Consider the following 26048-nt stretch of genomic DNA (forward strand, 5'->3'; position numbering starts at 1 on the left):
TTATTAGTTCTGTGTTCCTTACCAAGACCTCCTGTTGTAAAACAGCTCATGCACATGGTTACTGTGGTGCCTGGCCAGGGTGGGCAGTTTCAGTCAGTGTGCTTCCCCTAACAATATCACTTGGAATTTGTTCCCCAAAGGCTCAGAGCCTCATACTAAGGAACACTTCCCATGTGATTTGACACCTATTTGATGAATACTTGCTTGGTACAAAATACTGGACTGAGGATGAGAAATACAGAGCATGCAATGATGCACACTGAGACCAGATTCTCACTCACTGAGCTTATAATCGTGTGTGTGTGTGTGTGTGTTGTTTGCTCAGTTGTGTCCAACTCTTTGCAACCCCATGGACTGTATTCCACCAGGCTCCTCTGTCCATGGGACTCTCTAGGCAAGAATACTGGTGTGGGTTGCCATTCCCTTCTCTGGGGATCTTCCCGACCCAGGGATTGAATCCGGGTCTCCCGCATTTCAGACAGATTCTTTACAATCTAGCCACCAGGGAAGCCCCTGTATAATCTTATGGGGAAGATAATTGTTTTTTAAATGCTATACATAAAACAGATCAATTTTAACTTTGGAAATATTATGAAGGAAAGGTTCAGAGTATGCTATTCTATGTTGCAATGTAGAACTCTATGAAGATACCAGAAGTCTCTATATTGTAAACACTACACAATGTTTTTTTAAGCATTTTATTGAAAATTACTTGTTAAAGTCCTTAAGATGTTGATTACGTTTTTCATTTCACCATTGTTCATGCTTGCATTTTGCTCTTGGGACTTTTAAGCATTAAACTTAAGAAACCTTCATGTAAAGAGAAGGGCTTGAAGACATGTTTATCCCAAGAGACTGATGTATTCTTGGGTCCCTTATTTCTCTTTTTTTTTTAATTTATTAATTTATTTATTTTAATTGGAGGATAATTACTTTACAATATTGTGATGGTTTTTGCCGTACATCGACATGACCCATGGGTCCCTTATTTTTAAGTAGAACTTCTCTGGTTTTTTTCAAGTTGTTAGTGTTGCTCCCAGATTAAAATAGCCTTTTCTGACTTATAAAGAGAAATATAATGTGCCAGATAGTTTTTTCTCTATACTATATATTCAGTTGAAAGTAAAATGATGTATTAAATTTGGTCTAATTTTCAGTAATAGTTTTTAAAGAATATATATCGTAATTCATGTATTTTGTGTGTGTGTGTGTGTGTGTGTGTGTGTGTGTGTGTATGGAGGGAGAGAGGGAGAAAGAGCGATTCAATCATTCAGTCGAAGTCTACTGCTAAGTTAATGTTTTGTAGCTAAAAACTGTTAAAAACCCATTTGTGTTTGACGCCAATGTCGATTAATTTATCTGTGAATTTATGCTGCAGGTTGCTTGTGGTGGATGTCACATGCTAGTTTTTGCCACTCCACGACTTGGTATGGCAGAAGACATTGAGTCAGATGAAATAAATTATTCTTACTTACCTTCAGCTATATATGTCCCCATCAGTGATCCGCCTTTAGAAAACGTACTGCAGAGATCTTTATCAGCACGTGTGCGCCGTCGAGAGAGGGTATGTTTGTGACCTGTTCTATATATAACACTGTCCAGAGCTACAAAGAAAACTGGAAGAAAACGAATTTATTTTCTTTTTAAACCAAAGAAGGGTCTTCTTAGATAAATTTACTATATAAAATGATTAGAATTAATGGCTTACAAACTTTTAAAGAAAACTCAGAACTAAACTGTTAAACAAATTAGAAAATTGAAATGATCATAGATAACCTTTGTAGACAGTGGTACTGCTAAATTGTTGTCTCAACCGTATGTGAATTGACTTCTATTTTGCTTTTGTCTTTTAAAGCTAATACCTCATGAGCAGTGAAAGGTTATATATTATAAATAATGAAAGGTTGAAAACAAAAAATAAGAAATTTGGGTTGAGAGGGAATGTTCTTTCTTAATTAAATTTAGGGATTCTCATTCTGTGCTTTAAAATGATCATTACAATGACACTTATATTTTTAAAAGTAAAATCCCAAGTAATTTTTAAAGAAGACATTCCTTTTTTAATAAAAATTACTTTAAATTCCCAAATGTATGCTTTTAGAGGTAAAAAGTTACATTTGGCTTTTTATTATGAAAAAGTATATATGGAAAAATTAAGAAATATCCTGTAAGTATTTTGTAGTTGGTTTGCATTTCCTGAGTAACTGTTTCTTTTCAGGGAAGGCAGAGAAAACACACATACACTTTTCCCCATCTTGTGAAAAACATACCTACAGATTGATGATTTAGAGCAACTTAGACACAGAGGCAACAAAACAAAACATTTTTGAGCCCTTGGGGATTATTAAAGAGTGAACATTGTGGGACGTTGGCCAATTTGAAGTCTCTCTCTTCAATAGTTTTTGCAACCTCAGGGTAGTTTACATCAATATTAAATATATAACATCATCTAACATTTTATTTAACCTGTTTGCTTTAAAGGAGAAATCCCCGGACTCTCTTCGAATGACGGGAATACTGCCTCCAGTTGAAGGGACTTCCCCACAGCCCATTTGTTTTTCGCCTCATTTAATTCCTTTCTCTATGTCTGCAAGTAACCTGCTAGAGAGAACGATATGTGAAGATGAGAACTCTATGCCCCCAATGGAACCAGGTAACATTTGATACTCTGCTTGCTCTCAGAAGAAATGTACCAATTATTCCTACTGTTTTCATGTTCATCTTCAGATGTTTTCTCCACTTAAGTTGTTTTCTTCCTAGTTAGAGACTGACATCTCATTTGAACTCCAATCCAGGAATACTCTGACTAATAGAAAGCATCTCTGATGACCTTAAAAATCCCATGTGATGACAGCAGCATATCTTTATAGAGCAGTGTATAACATACATACCACCTTCTCTTACATTATCACCTTTAAACCCAGAAGCAACCCAAAATAGGTGGGAGTTAGATTCTTCATTTTTTCATGTGAGAAAAACAAGGCTTGAAGAGATTGAGTGACTTGCCCAAGGTTACTCAGTTTTATAAATGAAGTGAACAGGATTTGCATACAGGTCTTCTGGCCTTATGTGAAGTTATGCATTTAAGCAATATAGCATCATGGTTAGGAGTATGGGATGTAGAGTCCAATTGATCTGGGAGCAGACGCCAGCTCCAACATTTATTAACTATATGTATCTTAGGAATGTGTTTATGTTGCCGCATGGCATGTGCTCAGATGATAGGGACAGGGCAGGAAGCCAGGACTAGGAAACCAGAGTAAGCAGTAGGTTTGGAATTAAGAAGATAATCTGGGCATCTGGGATTAAAAACAGTGGGACAGATCATTTTAATATCTTTGGGCTCAGGAACCTATAGAAAAGGTTGAGGTAACAAAGGATCAGGAACTCAGGCAAGAACTGTGGACCATGGGAATGGAATATTCCCTACATCTAGGACCTTGATAAGGAGCAGGGTTTCTTACATCTCACCACAACTTTTGTATTTCCTTTGGAGATAAGAATCACTGGTACTCTTCAGCCCTATACATGGGAAAAGTAGATTCTGACAGCAGTGTGTGCAAGGAAAAGAGAAGTTTATAGTTTGGGGCAAGTTGTTTGGCACTTCCAGAGATTAGAATGTGAAGATAGAATTTTTTAGGGTAAAAGGAAAAGCCATCCCTTATCTTCTTGTGACTGTTTACTAAAACAAACTTAATAAGAAGTATTTTGAAACTTGTATCCCTGGAGGAGGAAATGGCAACCCACTCCAGTATTCTTGCTTACAAAATTCCATGGACAGAGGAGCCTGACAGTCTACAGTCCTTGGGATTACATTGAGTCAAACACGACTGACTGAGCATACATCCAACATATAATGTGACTTTTTCTAAATTTGTGGATTTCAGTGTTTCTTATGGGGCTAAGGAGGTTAGGGAAGACATAGATGAGAAGGTGACATTTAAGCTAAAACAAAGGATAAGAAAATAACCACACAAAGAGAGAGGATGTGTCTATTCCAGGCAAAGAAAATAATGTAGTTAAGGGCAGTCTATAGGAAAAGGAAAGATCATTGGGGTTGAAGAGAAAGTGAGTGAAAGAAAATCAAGAGTGAAGGAAAAGTCAGGACAAGATGATGTTGGAAAAGAGACAGCAAAAAAATATTCATGGTTTTATAGGCCATGAGAGGGCTAAGTGATTTGAGTGTTTTTCTTAAGTGTAATAGAAAGTCATTAAAGGATTTTAAACAGTGGAGTAATGTGCTCCAATCCCATTTATGTTTTAAGATGATCATTTTTGCCTATGTGTGGATGCAGGGATACCAGATTAGAGGTGGGAAGAAAACTTCAGAGCCTTTTGCAAGAGATGATGGTGTACAGACCTAAGGTGTTCACAGTGGATATAAAAAGGAGCCCATGGGAAATACATTTTAGACATAGAACCAGGTGAACTTGTTAATAAATTACACATAGATGTGTAGGCAGGAGGATGGTTGACTGCTTTGAAGGAAAAAAGTTAAAAACTGACTTTGAGACCCCTGTGAGGCATCCAAGCAGACATACCAAGCAGGCTGTTGAAAATGAAAGTGTAACATTCAGAATAGAGATCTGGACAAAGAGATAGAAATTTGGAAACCATCAACATGGAGATGGTATTTATAATTCATGGAAGTTGGTGAAATCACTATAGAGAATAGAGCAGGAAGAAAAGAGGGCTCAGCATTTTGCCTCGAGACTGTCTGATGTTTAGAGGGTAGGAGAGGGAGGACCGGCAAAGCCACTTTTCTCAACCTTATCAGCCAGTAGGGCAGGAGGAGGAAAATGAGGAGAGAGTAGGGTCACAAATTCAAAGTACTGCTCAAAGCTCAAGAAAAAAGAGTACAAAGAAGCATCCCATGGATCTGGCATCATGGATATTTTTGGTGATCCTGACAAGAGTAGTTCCAGGGAAAGATCAGGACAGAAGACAGAGTGTTAAAAGTTGAGGCATGAAGGGGAAACGAGGAAGTGAAGGGGCGATAAAGTGTGTAGATAGTTCTTTTGCCTATTTTGGTCATGAAGAGGAGCAGAGAAATGGAGCAGCTAGAGGGAGATGTGGAGGGAGTGGGAAATATGAGAGCGTATTTGTATGCTAATGGACATGAACCAGTAGTTCCAGAGAGAGACTGGCAGCACAAGAGAGAGAGAGTGTAACCAAAGGTGCAAAGCTCTTAAGAAGACAGGAGGGGCTGGCATACAGAACAGTCTTTGTTAAGAGGAAAGACACATCCTACATTTTAACAGGAAAATATAGGTAAATGTGTACGTTTGTTGGTGAGAAGATAAAACAGATCAGGTCCGATGATTTCTGTTTTCTCAGTTAAGCATAAGGCCAAGACCGTGACCTTAAACAATATACTATTTTCTAAACTTCCTCTCTGCCATCTCCAGTCTGTCCTGGTTCATATTTTTCTCTGTTAATCTCCTTCCGGTGCTCTTTAGTTCCCATCTGCTCCAGTGTCTTCAGAGGATCTCTAGTCTTTTTTTTTAATAAGTGTAAATTTCCCGTGTAACTCCCACCAGCTTTTCCAGCTTCATCTCTCAGTAGCCTTTGTCTTCAAACCATTCATTTAGGTATTGTCTGTGGCTGCTTTCACACTTCAGTGGCAGAGTTTGATTATTAGGACAGAGACCATATGGCCATAAAGCCTAAAATGTTTGCTGTGTGGCCTTTTACAGAAAAAGTTTATTGAGCCCTGATGTTGATCAAACTGAAGCTCTTCATAGTCAGACTGAGTGGAAAACCTATAAAGTCCAGGCAGACTTGAGATTGACACTTGACACCAAAAGAGTCACTGAACCTTAACGTATTCATTTGTGAAATGGGGATATAACACTTACCTCTCTCATTATCATGGAGTTAACCTGACGTGTATAAAAGCCTTTGTTCCAAGCACATGGTAAACTTTCAGGGCAGCTGTTCCACAGCTTCTGTTAGCACTAGACTTATTTTCTTCCCCATTTACCTCCATCCCTACCTCTCAGAATTCTACTCATCCATCATTCCCTATAACTCCTTAGTGAAAAATTTCCTGATCTGCCACATTTGGATGGGATTTCTCATTCTCCTATATCACATATTTTGTATTCCCGTCTAGACTATAAGTTCATTAAGATTTAGCAGTTACTTAAGTTGATATCCCCTACCTAATACCTCACATGGAATGAAGACAAACTGATTATTCATTCATTGGAATTGAACGAATTTATAAGGGAGAGAGCACTGTAGACTGGCATTTTCAGTGAAGACTTCATTAAGGAGCTCCTCTCAAATACGTATATATGTGCTAAATGGGGATATAGTAATTGAGAAAAATGTAAGGTCAAATGAAGCTTGTAACTTTTCATTATCTGCTTTATGATATAATAATCTTATGGTTTTCTGTGAAAGTTTCTAGGTATTTGTACTATTTTTCTGTTGCTACCTAAGCAATGACCCTAAAACTTAAGGCTAAAACAACAAACATTTACTATCTCACACAGTTTTTAAGGGTCAAGAATCCAGGACCAGTCTAGCTGAGTGATTCTGGTTCAGGATGTTTCATGCTCCTCTTGCAAGCTCACTCACGTGGCCATTGGCAGGAGGCTGGACTTCTTCATCACATGGGCTTCTCCTTGGGTATACTCATAGCATGGCTTCCCCCAGAGCAAGTGATCCAAGAGAAAGAGAGAGAGAGAGAGAGAGGACTGAGACATAAGCCACAGTAACATCAAATTGATCTGCTTATTTTATTGGCCATACAGACCAACCTGGTAAAATGTGGAAGGGAACTACACAAGGGTATGCATAGCAGGAGGGTATAAGTTGATGGGGATCTTTTGGGCACTGGCCATCATAGTGCTTGATACCTGGTAGTATTTACCCCAAAGGAATAATGTTTCTCTGTTCATATGAATGAAGCGGTTGTTATCTTATCAGTGTCAGGGTCTTTAAATTTTCAGAAAGATTTTAAATACTGCTATCACTGTGAATGAATTCTGTTCAGTTCCCTTAATATGAGGTTAAAGGACCTTAGAAAGTGAGGGTCACTCAGTTGTGTCTGACTTTTTGCGACCCCATGGACTATTATATAGCCCATGGAATTCTCCAGGCCAGAATACCAGAGTGGGTAGCCTACCCCTTCTCTAGCAGATCTTCCACACCCAGGAGTCAAACTAGGGTCTCCTGCATTGCAAGTGGATTCTTTACCAACTGACCTATTAGTAAAATTCTAACTGTACTTTTATATTGCAGAATAATTTCTGTTTATTGTCTAGTTGTCTTTCACTTTTCTGTTGAAATCTGGTTCTATCTTTTCTCTGTTAATCATTCAGATTATTTTCAACATAAAGTGACCAAAGAGAAAGATACAGACAGTCTTTCAGCAGAGGATTCAGAAAGCCTTGGAGAAACTGCTGATGTCTTAAATATGGTACTGGTTTTCCTATTTGTGCAATATAGATACAAATTTGAGTTTTAGTTCCTCATGTATTTGTATTTGTATGTCTGTGTATATGGGTACTTCCTAAGCCATTATATACATAGAAAAAAGCTTTTTGTTTTTGTCTTGGTTTCATTTATTATTTTAAACTCAGATTTAGTGAAGTATAGATTAAGTACTGTAAAATTAATTTTCAGCCCTCACATTATTATTATGCAATTGAAAGTTGATTATATGATTGTCTGAACTGTTTTGTATTAATTTTGTTTATATGTATTTTAAATCAACATATAATGATATATAAATATATAATCATGTATAAGTATATAATCAGTTATATAGTCTTTATTTTTTTAGAACATATTTTTTTTAATTTATTTCAGACACACATGTTGCACCTGAATTCCAATGAAAAACTAAAATTATCACCAATTCAAAAGCAAAAGGTATGATACAGAGAGTTGTTTTCACTATGGTGGGAATAACAGTTTAAATTGTTTATATTTTTCTTGAAAGGTTTCTGGAAAGAACTCAAGAAAGGTAAGTATTCACTTACTTTAGGATTTAAAAGATAGGGATACAATATGTATAGTCTCCATTTGGGCTTATTCTGTTGGTATGTATTTTCTGTGATACAACAAGACTGGCAGAATTTCACAGCTGAAATTTGCTCTTTGGAGTCATTAATAATTGACAATATCCATACTTTGTTACAGTCAAGGCAAAGGATATTTATTACCATTCTTAAGTGTTGGAAGAGGCTACAGTTGTTTTTGAGTGCCTCTCACACTTTGTTTGAGTATGACTTTGGGTGAGTTACCTTGCTGACCTTACAGGATGATATTAACCTCTTTTCCAGTTCTAAAGTTTTGTGGTTTTTAGTTAAAATATTTGATAATTGCTTTTACAGTGTTTGGAATAGGCTTTAATTTATCAAGGAATTGGTAGCATAAAAACAAGATTAAACATTTGGAAATTAGTCAGAAACCATGCATGAGTTATAGAGACTTTTAATGAATAGCAAATGAATAGAAGAGGAGGGAATATTCTGGTTTTTCACAACCCTGGAGAGAGAAAAGCCTGTCCTGAAATTATTTGCATTTTCTGGCTTGAAGGACCAGTGAGGTGAAATGATGAAGGGTTCAGGATTAGAAATATAAATTGGAGAAATGCAAATTGAAGGACAAAGTCTACAGAAAACATTTCATTTATTTTGCCACATTGTTAAACTAAAAATTCTTAAAGTCAAAGTCACTGAAATGCAAGAGAATCTGAGTAAATTATAAAAATTTAGTGCCAGTCCTCATTAGTCATATCTCCCGCATTCCAGGCAGACGCTTTAACCTCTGAGCCACCAGGGAAGCCCATCTATATCTTACTGAGAGGTATATTGAGTAACAGCATTCTTTTTGAAAATGAAAGAGCTTTTTTCCTAACACGGTTGTCAAAGCTCAGTGACTAACTGATTTGTTGACTTGACTGTAATTCCAAGCAGACATCTTTTGTGTGTCTTTCCTTCCTCTTAGACTGTGGGCTCTGCCTCTTCTGTGCTGCTTTTTTGTGCTAAGGAAATAAAGCCACGTGCATTTAGAAATCATTTCTGGCAGCTGGGCCTCTGTCTGTCTTAGGGCTGTTGAAAGAATTGTGACTTTTTAAAGAAGAGACCGAGAACAAACAGAAAAGGAAAGCACTTTCTTTTAAACTAATACATATTTTATATTTCATATAGTCCTTTTACGTGGAGGCCCTACCAAACCTACTTTAGTGAAAAAAAAAGATTTATTATAGTATTTCTATATATTTTTAACTTACGCTGTTTTAATAATGTGTTTAGCAAAAAACAACCTCTTCCTGGGTCTCTTTACAATTTACAATTTATAAAACTTGATTTAGTGAGCTTTTACTATCTAGAGACTCAAATCCATCAACTATTTCAGTCCATTAGCTTATAGAATTTAGATCAACAGTTTGATTTGCCTTATTTTGTCCAGCAAGAAATTAATTTCATATTCTTAATATATCATTAAAACCTCAATGGTTCATTATATAAGTTTTTATAGAAGTTTATAAAATTTTAATAAAATTTTATATTTTACTTCAAGTATTTTTCTCATAGTTTTTTATGTATGCAAATTATTATAATTAAAGAATATAGTAAATAAAAGGAAGAGGGTCAAAAATTTGAAATCTCAAAAGATTTTGTTTAGAAAAGAAAAATATATTCATTATTATGTAGTATATTGATAAAAACATTTCATTGTAATTTTCAGATTTTTTCTTCTAGAAATAAGGTTTTTCTTATTTCAAGTTTTTTAAAAATTCATATTTTCATTTAGTTTCTTTCATTTTCAGAATTTTGTGGACTCAAAAGACCAATCAAAATTTGACAAAACAATAGGGAAAGTAGAAAAGTGTACATTTTTTAACGGTATTTTTCAAAATCAGTCTGGAAACATATTTAAGAATTGATTCAGATTAAGAAAAGGGGCAGAGAATAAATATTGGTAGTGTGAGTAATGGCAAAGTTAAGGCAGGTGGTAAATTTGAAAGTTAAACACAGATTCATATTACTGAATCAAAATTAGATGCTCCACAGACAGAGAATGGCATAAATTATCCCCCTCAAAAAAAAATTCTGAAGAAAATGTTTGATAAAATTGGGCATTTTAATTCTCCAAGTGAAATTTATGATAATGGAAAATCTTGGTATTTTGTAATAAATAAGTTAACTTTATCAACTAATAGTAGTATGACGATTACTTCAAAAAATTTACAGAAACAAGAAATAATTGAGAAACCGAAGCAGCATACAACTTATACTGAAAGTGATGATAGTAATGAATATGAAAATGAAGAGATATCCCCAAAAGTGACAGAAGGGAGAGTATATAAACAACTTTTGGCACAAGGAATGTATGCGATGCCAGTGGCTATATCTATGGAAACATTTTCAGATGAGGACGTAGGTGATGACTCAGACCAGCAAAGTCCTCAGACCAGCACCAGTGCAGAGGGTTTGCAAAAAGGGACCTTTAGACATGAAAATAAGCATGATGTCTATCCACTTAATACTGAGGAAATAGAAAAGGAAAGTGATGAAGGACAAAGTCAGAAGGATTCAGAAGCAAATGAAATAGTCTCTGAAATGGAAAGTGATCTGGTGAAAATGACAGATCTGAAGGATATAAGAAAAACTGAAGAGAATAGAAAAAATATTGATACATTTTTTGATGACTTACTAAATAGATACATGAATATTGAGGATGAAGAAGATAAAGATTTTGTTAAGGAAAGTAAAGGGGACAAACAAGATATGATCTTTGAAAGTGAACAAGCATCTATAGAGGAGGAAAACAGTTATTTGGAAGGTGAAAGTGAAAGTCAGCAAAGTATAGCTGATGGTTTCCAGCAGTCTGAGTCAATAGAATTTAACAGTGTCGAGAAAGATGATGATGAAGTGGAAACTAATCAAAATTTGTGGTATAGCAGAACATTTATTAAACAAAGACATGAAGAGGCCAAACACAGGCTATCCAGAATCATGGCAAAATATGAGTTTAAGTGTGATCGCTTATCAAGGATCCCAGAGGAACAGGAAGAAGATTCGGAAGGAAGTGGAGTAGAGGAGCAAGAGATAGAGGCAAATGAGGAGGAGTGTGGAGAAAAAGAGAAAGAGGAAACAGAGCTCCTGTCAGATGACCTTACAGACAGAGCTGAGGTGAGTGAAGGCAAGGGAAAGCTAGGGGGAGAGGCAGAACACGTGCCTGAAGGTGGAGGTGAGGGAATCAGGAAGGAAGGTAATTCAGGAGTGGAACAGAGAAGTAGAACAGGAAGTGAGGAAGGAGAAGAGGGGGAAGACATGGGAGAGGGAGTAATAGAGAGCCTGGGTAAGGGAGAGAAAGACCTGGAGGAGGAGGAACAACAGCAAAAGGAGAGGGAACAGGGCCACCAAGAGGAAAGAAGCACAGGGAGGAAAGAAGCAGGAGAGAGGGAGCAAGGAGGTGGGGAGGGAGAGGAGGAGGCAGATGAGGAAGAAGGGGAAGAAGAGAAAGACAAGGAGAAAGAAGAAGGGAAAGAGAAAGAAGAGGAGGAAGAGCAGGAGGGGGAGGGGGAGGAGTTAGAAGAGGGGAGATGGCAGGATGGAGAGGAAGGAGAGGGGAAAGGAGATGAAGAGGGGCAGGAAGGAGGGAGAGAGGAGGAAGGAGATAGGGAGGGGCAGGAGGGAGAGGAGGAAGGAGAGGGAGAGGAGGCAGGGGAGGGAGAGGAGGCAGGGGAGGGAGAGGAGGCAGGGGAGGGGAAGGGGCGGGAAGAAGAGAAAGGGGAGGAAGGGGAGGGAGAGGAAAAAGTGGGGGGAGAGGAGGAAGAGGATGGGGAGGGGCAGGAAGGAGAGGAAGAAGAGGAGGAGGAAGGAGATGGGGAGGGAGAGGAGGAAGGGGATGGGGAGGAACAGGAAGCAGAAGGGGGAGAGGTGGAAGGAGATGGAGAGGTAGAGGAGGTAGGGGATGAGGAAAAGGAAGGAGACGGAGAGGAGGAAGGAGATGATGAGAGAGAAGGGGGAACAGGGGAAGGGGATGAGGAGGAACAGAAAGGAGAGGAGGAAGAGGAAGGGGATGGGGAGGGAGAGGAGGAAGGGGATGGGGAAGGAGAGGAGGAAGGAGATGGGGAGGGAGAGGAGGAAGGGGATGGGGAGGAGCAGGAAGGAGAGAAGGAAGAAGATGGGGAGGGAGAGGAGGAAGGGGATGGGGAGGGAGAGGAGGAAGGGGATGGGGAGGGAGAGGAGGAAGGGGATGGGGAGGGAGAGGAGGAAGGGGATGGGGAGGAGCAGGAAGGAGAGGAGGAAGAAGATGGGGAGGGAGAGGAGGAAGGGGATGGGGAGCAGGAAGGAGAGGAAGAAGAGGAGGGGGAGGGGATGAGGGAGAAGAAGAAGGAGAGGGGGAAGAAGAGTTAGAAGAGGGAGAAGGAGAGGAGGAGGGAGAGGCAGAAGGAGAAGAGGGGGAAGGAGAGGAAGAGGAGGGAGAAGGCGAGAAAGAGGGGGAGGGGCTGGGAGGAGAGGGAGAGGGAGAAGAGGAGGGGGGAGAAAGAGTGGAGGAGGGAGAAGGGGAGAGAGAGAGGGAAGGCATGGAAAGGGAAGAGAAGGAGTGGGTGGTGAGGAAGAGGAAAGAGAAAGAGAATGGGAGAGGAGAGGAGAAGGAAGAAGATGAGAACAATGAGGAAGAGAAGGGAAAGTGCCAGGAGACAGGCAATGAAGAAAGTGGAAGGCAGGGAAGAAAGGGTGGGGGAAGGGAATCCAAAGTGAGCAAAATCAGAGGATCTGGGAAATATGACAAAGATAGAACACATCCAAAAAAGTTTACTACTAACAGGGAGGGAAAGGGGAGAGGGCATGGAGTACAGAGGTTCAAAATACCAGTGCAGTCAAAACAACTTTTAGTAAATGGGCCACCAGGTTCCAAAAAATTTTGGAATAATGTATTACCACATTATTTGGAATTGAAGTAACAGATTTTGAATTTGACCTGATTATGTCCAGCCAAACAATTTTAACATCTTATGCATAATAGGCACTCATTCTATTACATTGATTTTGTGTCATGGTTACTTTACGTGTGGTACAGTATAAATTCATAAAGATAACTTGAGGCACTGGTAAATTTTGGCTTCTCAAACTAACATTTTGGTGTCCCCCCAAGTTATAAATATATAGCTAAAAATATCAAAAGTTCATGGCATATAGTTAATATTCTACTTCCTCACTAAAGACAGTGTTAGGAAGGAGTATATTATAAAAGTATTTTGTTTGTGTATATAAGTAAGTCCCTTTAAAAATGGCACGGATCTTTAAGGGTTATAAAAATGTCTAATCTCTTATAACTATCTATGTTAGCATAGTTTTTTTCAGTCTATGACGACAGTTTGCCTACCATATAGAATAATTTTATAAGAATGGGTGTTACTTTAAAGCTAAATGAGGAATTCACATTTTTTTTTAAAAGTAGTGCTTTTTACCTTTAATGTGTCCCTTTTGCAACAATCTACAAAGTGACAGTTGGGTTCAGAGTTTAGACTCTAATGTCTCTTTTAGTTACTGTTGGGTAAATGACAGAATATATAATGAAATGAAAATGAACATATATTCTAGAAGTATGAAAATCTTATAAGTGGTTACTGGCCAGGCAAAGCTACTCACTGGGCTTCCCTTATCTGTAAAATAGAATGGATTAGATGGTATGATAATTGAAGCCCTTTGTAACTCTTAGATTCTTTCATTCTAACATGTTTGTTATTTGCTTAAGAAAATTTTTAAGGAAGAAAAATCATGTTTTACAATTAATCCAGTTTTCTATAAAATGTTATTTACTCTTAAATTATGATAGCTTTAATATCTTTTGTCTTCTGTAATTCTGTATTTCCATCTCCTATAATTTCTGAGCTTTCGCTGTATTGTCAGCCCTTCGTTCCCAGTACTGCCATTCCCAATGTCTATTACTTACCTTCAATGTATTCTTCATTCACTATTCTGTAATTCTCTGTTTGCTGTTTGTCAAAATGTTTCAAGTAAAATAAAAATTAAATGTATACAGTCAGTAGTTGTTTGTGAAAAGAGAAACTTTTAGATATTGAATTTTAGAGAGGCTAGATTTCCACTAGAGTAATTCCATTGTGTATAATGCAGCCAGTTTGTTTCTTCATGGCTTTCCTTTCCTAGCCCCTTCAATATCTTAGACATGATGGATTTCTAATACTTTCCTTTTATCAAGGAGGATTGTGATGGTAGACATCCTGTGAATTTTGTGTAGGTTGAATTCTTTACACATTTGATTTTCCATGAGGAGAAAGACTCAGATAGAAAGTGGAAAAATTCCTAAAGGTAGTTGTAAATCTTCTTTTAGCTGTGAGACCCTCTGGTAGCTTCCACTAACTAACCAAATATGTGGGTTTGGCATTGCAGTGTTTTACCACATTCATTAATGTTAGAATTGAATTAATACCTAGATTAAAATGTATGGGTTGTGTTGATTCTAGTGCCAAGTGTGGTTGCTTTAGAAGTAGACTTAGGATTAAATAGGATGGATGACAGAAGTGGAGCTCATAGAGGAAAAACCTCCAAGGAGAAGAGAAACTCTTCAGCTCAAGTACAGTGATAAAGGTCTGGCTGTTCATCTTCCACTCAAGAGATAATCAGCCTCAATACTGAAATGATGCTCTTAAAATATGTCCATCTCAGTATTTGAACCAGTTGAGATAACCATTTGTAAACAGCATTTCTTACCCTTTTCTTTACCTTTCTCTAGCCAAAGACAATGGAGAAGGCAATGGCATCCCACTCCAGTAGTCTTGCCTGGAGAATCCCAGGGATGGCGGAACCTGGTGGGCTGCCGTCTGTGGGGTCGCACAGAGTCAGATACAACTGCAGCGGCTTAGCAGCAGCAGCAGCAGCCAAAGACAAAAAAATTACGCTCTTTAGAAGCAGTCATTCATGCAGGCCTAGTGCTCTGGTTAAAAGAGCACTGGCCTAGTCATCTTCAGACCTGAATTAATACTTGGCTAAGTAGATTGGAGTAACTAGTTCCCTCTTTATTGTCCACATCTGCTGGTTGATCAGGCTTTTACTGTACTTTATCAGTGATCATTTCTGAGGCAATATCAGTGATCATTTCTGAGGCAAGTGTGAGTTGTGTATGTAGAATCCATTGAATTACAGTTTCAAATGAGCACTGTGGCAGAAAAATAAGGTAAGATACAAAGGAGGACCACAGAAACATCTGCCGCTGCAGACCAGCAGCACTCCAGGTGAGTGTAATTGAAATGTTCTCTATTATTTCACTATAGAAATAATTGATTTCTATACTGTATTTCTATTACTGTATACGTGTAGATTAAAAATAAAATGCTACCACTGAGGAAGGTGCTGTAATTCCATCCTTTCCTTCTTTCCATTGTGAAAGTTATATGCCCAGTACCTGACACATAACTTATATTTGGTGTGTATTATTCAGTCAACAAATATTTACGTACCAAGCACCAAAAAGAGGACAGAAGCTACCCCAAATCAGGTGAATCTCAAGAAGTTAGGGCAGCTCTCAGTTAACCTCCTGTGGCCCTCCAACCTATCAGGGGCTTTAGGTAAGTATAGATTTCTTGAAGGAACACCAGGGAGAAAGAGTTCCTATAACTCTGCCTGAACTGTTGCTTAACAGTATTTGCTGATACCCCTGTGTTCTTGGGCAGATAGTTTTATCTGCCCAATGATAAAAATACGATTTGAAGATGAATCTCTGGCTTTCCTCAGTTCAGTTCAGTTCAGTCGCTCAGTTGTGTCCGACTCTTTGCGACCCCATGAATCGCAGCACGCCAGGCCCCCCGTCCATCACCAACTCCCGAAGTTCACTCAGACTCACGACCATCGAGTCAGTGATGCCATCCAGCCATCTCATCCTCTGTCGTCCCCTTCTCCTCCTGCCCCCAATCCCTCCCAGCATCAGAGTCTTTTCCAATGAGTCAACTCTTTGCATGAGGTGGCCAAAGTACTGGAGTTTCAGTTTTAGTATCATTCCTTCCAAAGAACACCCAGGGCTGATCTCCTTCAGAATCCCTTAATTAATAAGAAGAACGTGGCTTTTATACTCTAAGCTATTTCTACAGATTGAACAGAAAATTTATCAGCATAATAGAGTGCTTCAAGTTTGGCACTTCAGCTGCCACCAAGAAAGACAAGGCAAGGGCTTCCCGGGAGTGATAGTGAAATGGTAAATGAGTCATGAAAAGTAAAGCCTATCCAGGCAAAGAGTGGGCTGGGCGATGGAAGCCAGGAGAGTGTTTCAGTGTGACTGCAGCCTAGAGTAGCATTGGACTAGATAGAGAGGTGTGAGACCTTCTGTGTTTGTAAAAGATGTTAAACAGGAGTAAGGTTGATCACACTTCGGCTTTTGTGGCATCCTTCTGTCAACAGGATGGAGGGTGGAATAGAAAGGGAGAGGACCAGAGTCAGGGATAGCAGTCAGAAGGCAGTTAACAATTGAAGAGGCAGAGACTGAAGGGGGGCTGGACTAGGACAGTAGGATGGAGAGTTGGAAACGTGTCATTACAAGAGATTTAGGATAGAATTGGAGGGCTTAGAATTGGGTAAAGATACAGAGCTTGGAGGGAGGGAAAAGGCCAAGATTTTCCTGTTTCTGGCTTGGAGAATTGGGAAGAAAGACTTCCAGGCATGGAGGCTGAGAACTGAGGAGCAGGGGCAAACTGAGGAGACTGCCTGGGGCTTTTTCATCCAGGAGATGTTCAATAGACAAATACACATCTGGGTCTGGCACTCAGGGAAGATGCTGAGTGTCACCAGCTTATGCATGTAGTTAAAACTGTGGATTTGAATGAGAGGCAGCATTCAGAATGTGAAAAGAAAAGAGAACTGCGGAGAGAATTCGGGAAACATGAGTAGGTAAAGGCAGGTTGAGAAAGGGAAGTCTGAGAAGGAGCAAGGGTAAGAACACTTTCTAGGAGACAGGGGTCCCCAAAGCCAAGGAAGAAGGAGCAGTGAAGGGCCACAGGGCTGGGGCAGAGCCCACATTGCATCAAAGAGTGAACTCCAAGAAGTCTGCTTTGCAGAGACATAGAATCAGAACTAGATTTTGAGAAATAAAATATCAAAGAGCTCTGCTGGCATATTTCTCAGGTTAGGAAGGGAGATGTGTATTCCAGAGACTTTGGGGTGAAAAATGCTCAATTTTTATTATTTGCTATTATTATATATGATGATACATAAGAATAGGATATTACTGATGTGAGCTTATCAACAAAAAAGTGTGCAATGCTTTAGATATCAGTAAGGGTTTTTTAAAAACAACAACAACAAAAAAACAACTCTGAGGGCAGCCATTACAGTCTGCAAATTATTTGGGCAGAGTCGGTTCAGAGCATGGGCCTGAGTTCCTGTCCCAGCCCTTACTGATTAGCTGAGTGGACACCTGGAAAAGTTTTTTTTAACTTTTCTGAGTTTTACTTCCTTCTTTTAGTAAAGGAAGGAGGGTCTTTTAATAGTTAAGTTAGTTAACATATGGAACATGTTAGAGATACTCAGCAAATGCTAATCTGTTTCACTCTAATTATCCTCTCTGATCACATCAGGTTAGGTACAATGCTATCGTCACGAATCTCCAAGTCACTGGCCAATGTGCATGAATATAGCTTCATGTGCCTGTAAACCTTACTTTTATTTAAACACAACATAGGAACCCCTCAAAAATTAGCTTATGGATGTAGGTCCATGGGAATGAAATAGATTACAATAATGATAACCCTTAACTATGGGGTGGAGTGAAACTCCTGTTACACACCATACATGAGTCAAATGCCGCCCCTCAGCATTTGAACCATGATGAAGGCTGATGGCATTCACATGATTAGCCTCAGCCTAGAATTTAGATATTAGTGCTGTCAGGGGACCAGAGTTCCCTCTGTATCCTAATTTGTTATCAAATAGTTAAAAAATAAGACACATAAATTACAATCATGGATCATGTGTTTGTTTAAGATAAAGAGGAAGATAAATCTTCTAAGGAAAAACAGGGGGAAATACTAGAGTAAAGCTGAGAACAAGAATAAGATTACATTCCTTTTTTCAGGCCTCTTTTCAGAGTCTTAATGTAATGTATTTGCTGCTGGAAATATAGGGTTAGCAATGAAGTAACAGATTGGCACATAGAAAGAAGGGGAAGTTTAGAGATAATGGTGTCATTAGAAGCAAAGAATTGGGAAGTCACAACTGGCAGCCTGTGGGTGCACTCCAGCTGATAGACTTGTTTGGTGTACATAGTGATTTTATAAACATTTGAATCAGATGCCAACATTGAAATATCAGATTTTACATTGAAAACACTTGTTTTGTGGGCTTCGCTTAGAAAACTTGAGTGTCTAAGAGTATCATGCCCAGTGGCAACACAGGCCTATAGCCCAGTGGAGGCCTCCCTGACAGGACTTCTTCCCTCTCTTGCTCTGGCTGCCAGGCACCTGGCAGAGAATAAAGGATGTGTTACAAGAGACTAGAACAGAGAATTGTACACTTTAAATGAACTACTTTCTATTGATACGATCTGGCACATGGCAAAAAGTGTCCACGCTTCTTGTTTTGTGACAATCCTCCATGCACACTTGGGATTCTATCTCACTTTTTATAGGATGGACTTCACAAAATCACTTCTGTTTACATACAAATACTTATTTGCTCATGTTATTTTCTCTGTAAACAGACTTTTTCATCTTGATACAGACCCTCCTAGATAGGTGTTGATAAATGTCATTTTTCTGTTTTATAGACAGACAATAAGTAGGTAGATGCCTTGCTCAGGCCAAGAGAGGTGGAGCAAGGCTTAGAAAACAGTGTTTAGATCTTTGTATTTAGTGCTCTTCCCACTCTCCACTCCAGCCTGTTATTTCTAGTGTAGTTAAAACATGCACTTATATGTCAGCTCTTCTTGTCCTAAAAAAAAAAATACCTTGAAACTGAGATTTTAAAATATGCACTTTCCCACCTGATGACTTAGGTATAAAGTTCTATGCTGTATTTTATTTTGTTGTTTGGAAAATATTTTCTGTCCTCTGTGACACTGAGGCAAGTCATGAATCCAGAATTGTAGAGCAAAATTTTACACATTATAGTCTTTTTTTTAACTTAAAAAACTCTTTTGAAATTAATACATAGGCAAGTATATATCTCATGCATATATAGTTCAATGTATTTTCTACAAACTGTACACACCTATATAGTCAACATCCAGATCAAGGAAAAGCACAGTGTCAGCTCCCTAGAAGCGCCTCTTCAATCCCCTCCCATCCGCCACCCGCTCCAGGGTGACCACTTGGCCAACTTCTGATTGCAATCTCTAGTTTTTAAAGCATACAATATATTCATTTCTTAAGGAAACTGAAACCTTTTGAGAAACATTTGGTTTCTTAGTATTTCCCCTAAGAAATGTAAAAACTATTGCCCTGGTCTAGACCAAAGACTGCAGAGACGGCAATGGCACCCCACTCCAGTACTCTTGCCTGGAAAATCCCATGGACGGAGGAGCCTGGTAGACTGCAGTCCATGGGGTCGCTAAGAATCGGACACGACTGAGCGACTTCACTTTCACTTTTCACTTTCATGCTTTGGAGAAGGAGATAGCAACCCACTCCAGTGTTCTTGCCTGGAGAATCCCAGGGACCGGGGAACCTGGTGGGCTGCCATCCATGGGGTCGCACAGAGTCCGAAACGACTAAAGCGACTTAGCAGCAGCAGCAGCAGCAGCAGACCAAAGACTGCAGGTCCCCTCGCTGTGTCTGACCAATGAAACAAGGGTTCTTTGGTGGGAGCCAGGCCCAGTCACTTCTTCACTGGGGTCCTAGCACAAAGATGATTTCCCGTGATCACTCCAGAATACCTCTTTACATCTAATGTGGTTCTGGTGACAAGAATGTATTTAAACTTTATCCTTTCTTTTTATAAAATGACAGTATTCTGCCAATCTCTCCTAAATTGTTTCAGTTTGAAGGTAAGTGCTATATGTGACTTAAAAGTAGTTGTCCAGATATGTATAGATTAATTTTAAACGTGCTTAATTGAGTGCAAAGTGCTACAATTGATGTGATTTCAATCGCAAATTCATTTTCTAAGAGCTTTCTCAAACTTAGAAAATGATATAGTTCCAACAGTTCTTCATGTAGATTTACATAAAGTTAATGAGTAAAATTGTATTGGGTTGGCCCAAAAGTTCTTTTGGTTTTTAAGGTATAAATAAAAGACACATTTTTCATCTTCACCAAGAACTTCACTGAACAATGTGTTCACTGATTTGTTCCACTATCTTCTTCCATTTTCCAGGCAACTTAATAATTCCATCTTCCCCAAATTTTGTATCTTTTTGAGCAAAAAACTGTTCTAGGTGCCTTTTATAGTTTTTCAGGGAATTGAAATTTTTCCATTAAGAGAATTTTGTAAAGACCAAAAGGGCATCTGAAGGTGCAATGTCTGGTGAATACAGTGGATGAATCAGAACTTCCCAGCCAAGCTGAACAGCAGTTTTGTGTGGTCATCAAAGAAATATATGGTCTTGCATTATCCTCATAGAAGATGATGTGTTCTCTGTTGACTGATTCCAGACACTTTTCGTAGAGTACTGCTTTCAGTTGGTCTAATTGAGAGCAGTACTTGTTGGAATTAATCATTTGGTTTTCCGGAAGGAGCTCATAATAGAGGACTCCCTTCCAATCCCACCACGTACACAACATCGCTTTCTTTGGATGAAAATCAGCCTTTGGTGTGGTTGGTGGTCTCTTCCATTCCACATTATCATACAGTATCCACTTCTAATTGCTTACAATTTGTTTTAAAAATGGAATGTTTTTGTTTTTCATTGAGAATTGGATGCAGAAATACAGTCAAGAAGGTTTTTTTTTCCACTTATGTGCAACCCAGACATCAAAGTGATGAACATAACCAAATGGGTGCAAGTGATTTTCAACATTTGATTTGATTATTTTGAGTATGTCAGCTATCTCTCTCATGGTATAACATTGATTGTTTTCAATGTTTCGATTTGATCACTATCAACTTCAACTGGTCTGCCTGACTGGGGAACATCATCCAGCAAGAAATCTCTAGCATGAAACTTCGGAAACCACTTTTGACACACTCAATAATCAATCATTTCTCCATACACTTCTCCATACCTTCTCCATACATTGCACAAATCTTTTTTTTTTTTTTTTTTTTACATTTTTGTTGTATTTTTACCTTTCTTGAAATAATACAGCATAATATGTTGCTTTTTCCTTCCATCTTCAATATCAAAATGGCTACACAAAAATTCACCAATTTTGATAAGTTTTTTAATGTGTGCTGATACGACAGCCATCACAATACAATCTAACAAAATTGTTTTGAATGAAGTTAAAGACAACTAAATGCTACTAGAGCCATCTTATGGGGAAGAAAAAGAACCTTTTGGCCAACCCAATAGTTTATTATAAAAAAAAAGCAAGATGTCTTGCTTCTAAAATCAGGTAAAGCTCCATGTTTCTTTTCATAATAGCATGATATCCTATGGCTACATTAATACCTTAGTAGACTAGCACAGTTACAATTGACACAGCTCCTAGATTATCCAAACTGTCCAAGAAATGAGGACTTTGATGGGATAGAGCTCACTGCCCCTCCCTCTGGGAGATAAGTGGGCAGAGTCTGAAGTTCTCTGTCTCAAGAGCTCTGTTCCTTTCTAGTTGGCCTTCAGATAATGTACATTTATAAATACATCTACTTATCAGACCTAAGTCTTAACTCTAGTAAACTTGTTTCCCATTCTCTTCCAAGGTGAAGTGATCTCTGATTATTTTATTTACTGTCACGTGCATTTGGCTAGCCATAATATGTAAGTCACTTAGAGGGAAAAGCATGCAGAAGAAAAAGAAAGCTTTAGGGAGTCCTTGGTAAAGGGTAGCTACCTTGTCACGAACCCTACCCAACCTAAACATGTAGCACATCCTTCAGTGTAACTCTCTACCCTGTTGCCTTCTCCTGTATTCCCCTCCTGAATGCACTACCTCATGACCTTGATTAACCGAAATTAAGGCCTCCCACAGTAACTTCTGAAACTCTTTCTTACAATCTCAAGGCTTCACTTCTGGATTGCTTGTCCTCAGTGGGAGTGCTATCAGGCCATACCCTTAGTGCTACTGGCCTGAGGATGCCACTTACATGTGTTACTGAGGTGTGAAATACATTCTTTCCCTAGCTTGAACTCTCACAATTAATACTTTTTTCCAGGAAAAAAAAAAGGTGAGTTAATTATTAGAGACATTCTTTTCTAACCACCCAATAAGATTCTGTTGGGTATCAGGCTTCTCCTTAGCCAAATAGCCACTAGGAAGGTGACCATGAGCTGCTAGTTACAGTGTTGAAGGGATATAAAGGACCTATATGGTCTCAGGCAAATATGGCTAAGGTGAACTTTGTAAAAACAGTCCTCAAAGGAGTGAATGGCACAGATTACTTACTGTGTCACCTGTTTTAGGGGCCATTGTGCCTTTAGTGAAGTGCATAAATGAAAAGCGTAGGTAAAAATGTCCAATAAAGACTCCAGTCTCTTAATGACAATAAATAAGCAGTTTCCCACCCAAAACATGAAATGGCAAAAAATATATAATCAATATAGAATAAAGGGTAAAACTAATATTTTCTGCCTTTAACGAGCATTACATGATTTATTATCAGTCTACCAAATCCATAGACAGGTTATTTTATAATTTAGATTAACTGGACAGGAGCCAGATGGACAAAGTTCTGCCTCTGTTTGGTTTTCCATCTGCTTCAAATAGCCAAGAGCAAACCACTTAAACTGCCTATGTCCCTTTATGTTTTTTTTTAAATTTTATTTTATTTTTAAACTTTACAATATTGTATTAGTTTTGCCAAATATCGAAATGAATCCGCCACAGGTATACCTGTGTTCCCCATCCTGAACCCTCCTCCCTCCTCCCTCCCCATACCCTCCCTCTGGGTCGTCCCAGTGCACCAGCTCCAAGCATCCCTTTATCTTTTTCCCAGAATGTAAGTAATTATAGTTACCTCTCTCTTGGATACTGGTGAATTGTACTTCTGAAGTGATTTTAAATCCCTATGTTTTGGGAAATGAACATAGTATATACATATGATTATGTTATGCTACAGTAGCTAGAAAGCTTTTGAACTTCTCTAATATTTAAAAGCATTCTTTTGAAACAGCCCAGAAAGCATTTTGATTTTCTATTTTAACCTTACTGTAGGTGCAGAAAAGAACTTGGGAACCCTAGTCATTGAAAATGTTGAACTAGAGTAACTAACATGTATAAAATCCTTGGTAATATAGTAACTTGATATGGGGCATGGATTATTCAGTATTTTACTTCTTTGACTTTTCATATTTGAATTCATAGTCTGTGTGTTCTTTGAAATGGTATAAATTATTTATGACAGCAATATCACATCTCTTATTTTTTTAAAAAAGAAAAGTTTAACTCTTCCTTGATTATCAATTTTGTCACAGGATCATGAACTTTTCAAAAATAACCTGGCTGAGGAAACAGACAAATATACAGAAGGCAAGAAGGAAGATACAGGAGACGATAAGAGTGTTCCTAAAGACGATCACAGTGACACTGACAACTCTGTTAAAAAGGTATTGACAGCCATTAAAAATGTATGATGATATGTGCTTAAATCCTGAGATCCTGCTCAAGAAAAAGCTTATAGGTCTCCTGGTCTCTGCAGAGGGCAGATTCCAACGTCCATGGAGAACAGAAATACTTCTGTGAATGACTTTGTTCATATGCTGTAGGACAAAACAGGCAGATTTATGAATCAGGCACCCTTTTTTTCCCTCTGGCATTCTTTCCACACTTCTTGGTAGCATTCCGTTCTTCAGATGAGTGAAAGGAAATGAATATGGGCCAGTATAGTACACTCTTGAGAAATTAACCACGAGATTCAGCACCAGGTCCTTGAAATGATAAAATCACAACATTAGCAGCCCAGTACTAGCGGCAGAAATGGGATGTGTACATGCACACATACATGTGTATTTTTACATGGCCGTGGACAAATGAAAGTTGTTCATGGCAGTGTTTGAGCTTGTGATTGATTCGGCACAGATGTGGTCTGGGAGAAAGTATTTATAGGAGGAATGGGAGGAGGCCTCCGTGAGGAAAAGAAAGTAATCCTGAAAGTGGAGCTAGAGATGCCAAAACAATCTCTTCCAATTGGCAGATTTCCTCTAGTGACCCTGCTAGGAGACAGGTGGTAGGTTTGAAATCATTCATTTTCTGGATTCATTTCAGAGGTATGGAATTCAGAAACCCAAACCAAATGATACTGTATTGATTCATTTTCATTTCATTTTTTAGATCAGTTCCAAAGAGCTCTGAGTTAATCATGCCATCTCATTAATGAAACACTCTTCTCTCTTTATTTAAATTGATTCCCTTTGAGCTCCACATTCCCCTTTTCCTTAACATAGACAACCATTAAAACATGCTTTCCTTTTATTTGCATATGTACTTGTAAAACATATATTGTTTTGTATGTATGTATTTTTAACTTACGAAATGGTATTGTGCTCTAGAGGTCATTCTCTCCCTTACTTCCTTCTTTTTCCAAGACTCCTTTCACTGAGGGAAAAATACATTCTAGCAGTTGTTGTTTTCTTTCAGAATAAGGGGAAAATTCTGTTTTATAAGGAATATTTATGAGTTCCAGCTATGGTGGTCCCTGAAATTATTTAGCATAGAATTCATTAAACTCCAATTTGACATTACAAAATGTTGAGCTAATTCATATACCAATCAATGTTCCTGAATCTTCTTTGAGTAGAATTCTTGAATATACAGTTCTTGTTAATCATACAGTTTTATGCTAGCGAAGGATATTAGCAATTATCTAAGGTAAGAGTCCAGCAAAGAGAAGTAATTGTCACACGTTTATGTTATTAGCTAGAGACCGACTCTAGAACTCTGCTTAAAACCAAGACTAGGTTTTCTAGCCCAGCACAAATATGTTTTTTATTGTATTATTTCTTTATTGTTTATAGGATGAAAAAGTCAACCGAGAGGAACGAGCCATTCATGAATACAATGAAAATCCAAAAGGTGTGAGCATATTTGACTTCGAAAGTATACTTTTAAAAAGGCTAGATACATAGCATACTACGTTCATGTGTACCTACAGATATATATATATACTGTGCTGTGTAACTAAGCACATAGCTTACACACATGTATTCTATTGTACACTTTTTATTGTCACATGACCCTCATAAGCTATGAAATATGTGGTACAGTATTATGTGTTCTCATTGATCACCACCATAGCTTCTTTACATGGAAATATTCCCTTTGCTCATGGCTGCTCATGTGTCAGTGTTAAGTAATTTAGAACAGCCTTTTTACAGCTTGTTTTTTTCAGTCAGTACTATGAAGTCGGGCATTTGTCCCAGATCCCCATTTATATGTCTGGTGAGCACTGCCAGACCCTGTCACCAATGTCCATGCTGGCCTAGAGCCACAGCAGGCCATCCAGTTATTTCCCCCAGAGCCTAGACATGAGTCTTTGATGGTACCACAGGCGTTTCAGAGGAATCCTTTCCCAAGCCTTGCTGCTGGTGTCAGAGAACAGGTGCCGCAGAACAGAAGAGACTGTGACTGCCCTTGAGACCTGCAGTTTCTACACCCAAACCATTGGTGTTTTTGCTCTATGAGCCCTATATTATTTTCCACACCGTAACATCACAGTGTGCTTTTGCTGCAATGTCATTACAAATAACTCTCTATAGTAGTGCATATCTCATCTGAATTTAAGCAAAAGAAAGAATAGTTCCCCTAATACTTTTTTCCTTCTAACTTCTGCAGAAAGATAGTAAGTTTTAGAATATTTTAAGCAAAATGTTAAAATATTTGTCATTGCTAAGTATTCTACACCCTATAACCTAATATGTTAAAAAGAAATTAAAGATTTAGGCTGTTGATCATATAAAATTAGAAGGATGCACATGCTTCATGAGTATACTTGCAAGATCATTATTCAGCTATGTAACATATGGATTAATTT

The 26048-nt window shown here is 38.4% G+C and overlaps 1 protein-coding gene across 5 annotated transcripts in view; it reads left to right on the forward strand.

Moving 5' to 3' along the window:
• The window catches only part of RPGR (retinitis pigmentosa GTPase regulator), a 74617-nt gene that overhangs the window by 23876 nt on the left and 24693 nt on the right, over nucleotides 1-26048 (forward strand). For 3 of the 5 annotated variants that reach the window (XR_009735094.1, XM_061410443.1, XM_061410442.1), the window contains exons 10-16: nucleotides 1379-1564; nucleotides 2482-2653; nucleotides 7332-7429; nucleotides 7822-7884; nucleotides 10215-11156; nucleotides 23494-23625; nucleotides 25033-25090. Coding sequence is in view for 4 of the 5 variants with exons in the window: in XM_061410443.1 (XP_061266427.1) it covers nucleotides 1379-1564; nucleotides 2482-2653; nucleotides 7332-7429; nucleotides 7822-7884; nucleotides 10215-11156; nucleotides 23494-23625; nucleotides 25033-25090 (1651 nt within the window). In the remaining variant the exon portion in view is untranslated. The remainder of the gene's footprint in view (nucleotides 1-1378; nucleotides 1565-2481; nucleotides 2654-7331; nucleotides 7430-7821; nucleotides 7885-10214; nucleotides 11157-23493; nucleotides 23626-25032; nucleotides 25091-26048) is intronic. The other 2 variants (XM_061410445.1, XM_061410444.1) reach the window with 1 other exon arrangement.

The sequence above is a fragment of the Bos javanicus genome, chromosome X (genome assembly GCF_032452875.1).
Source record: "Bos javanicus breed banteng chromosome X, ARS-OSU_banteng_1.0, whole genome shotgun sequence".
Classification (NCBI taxonomy): domain Eukaryota; kingdom Metazoa; phylum Chordata; class Mammalia; order Artiodactyla; family Bovidae; genus Bos; species Bos javanicus.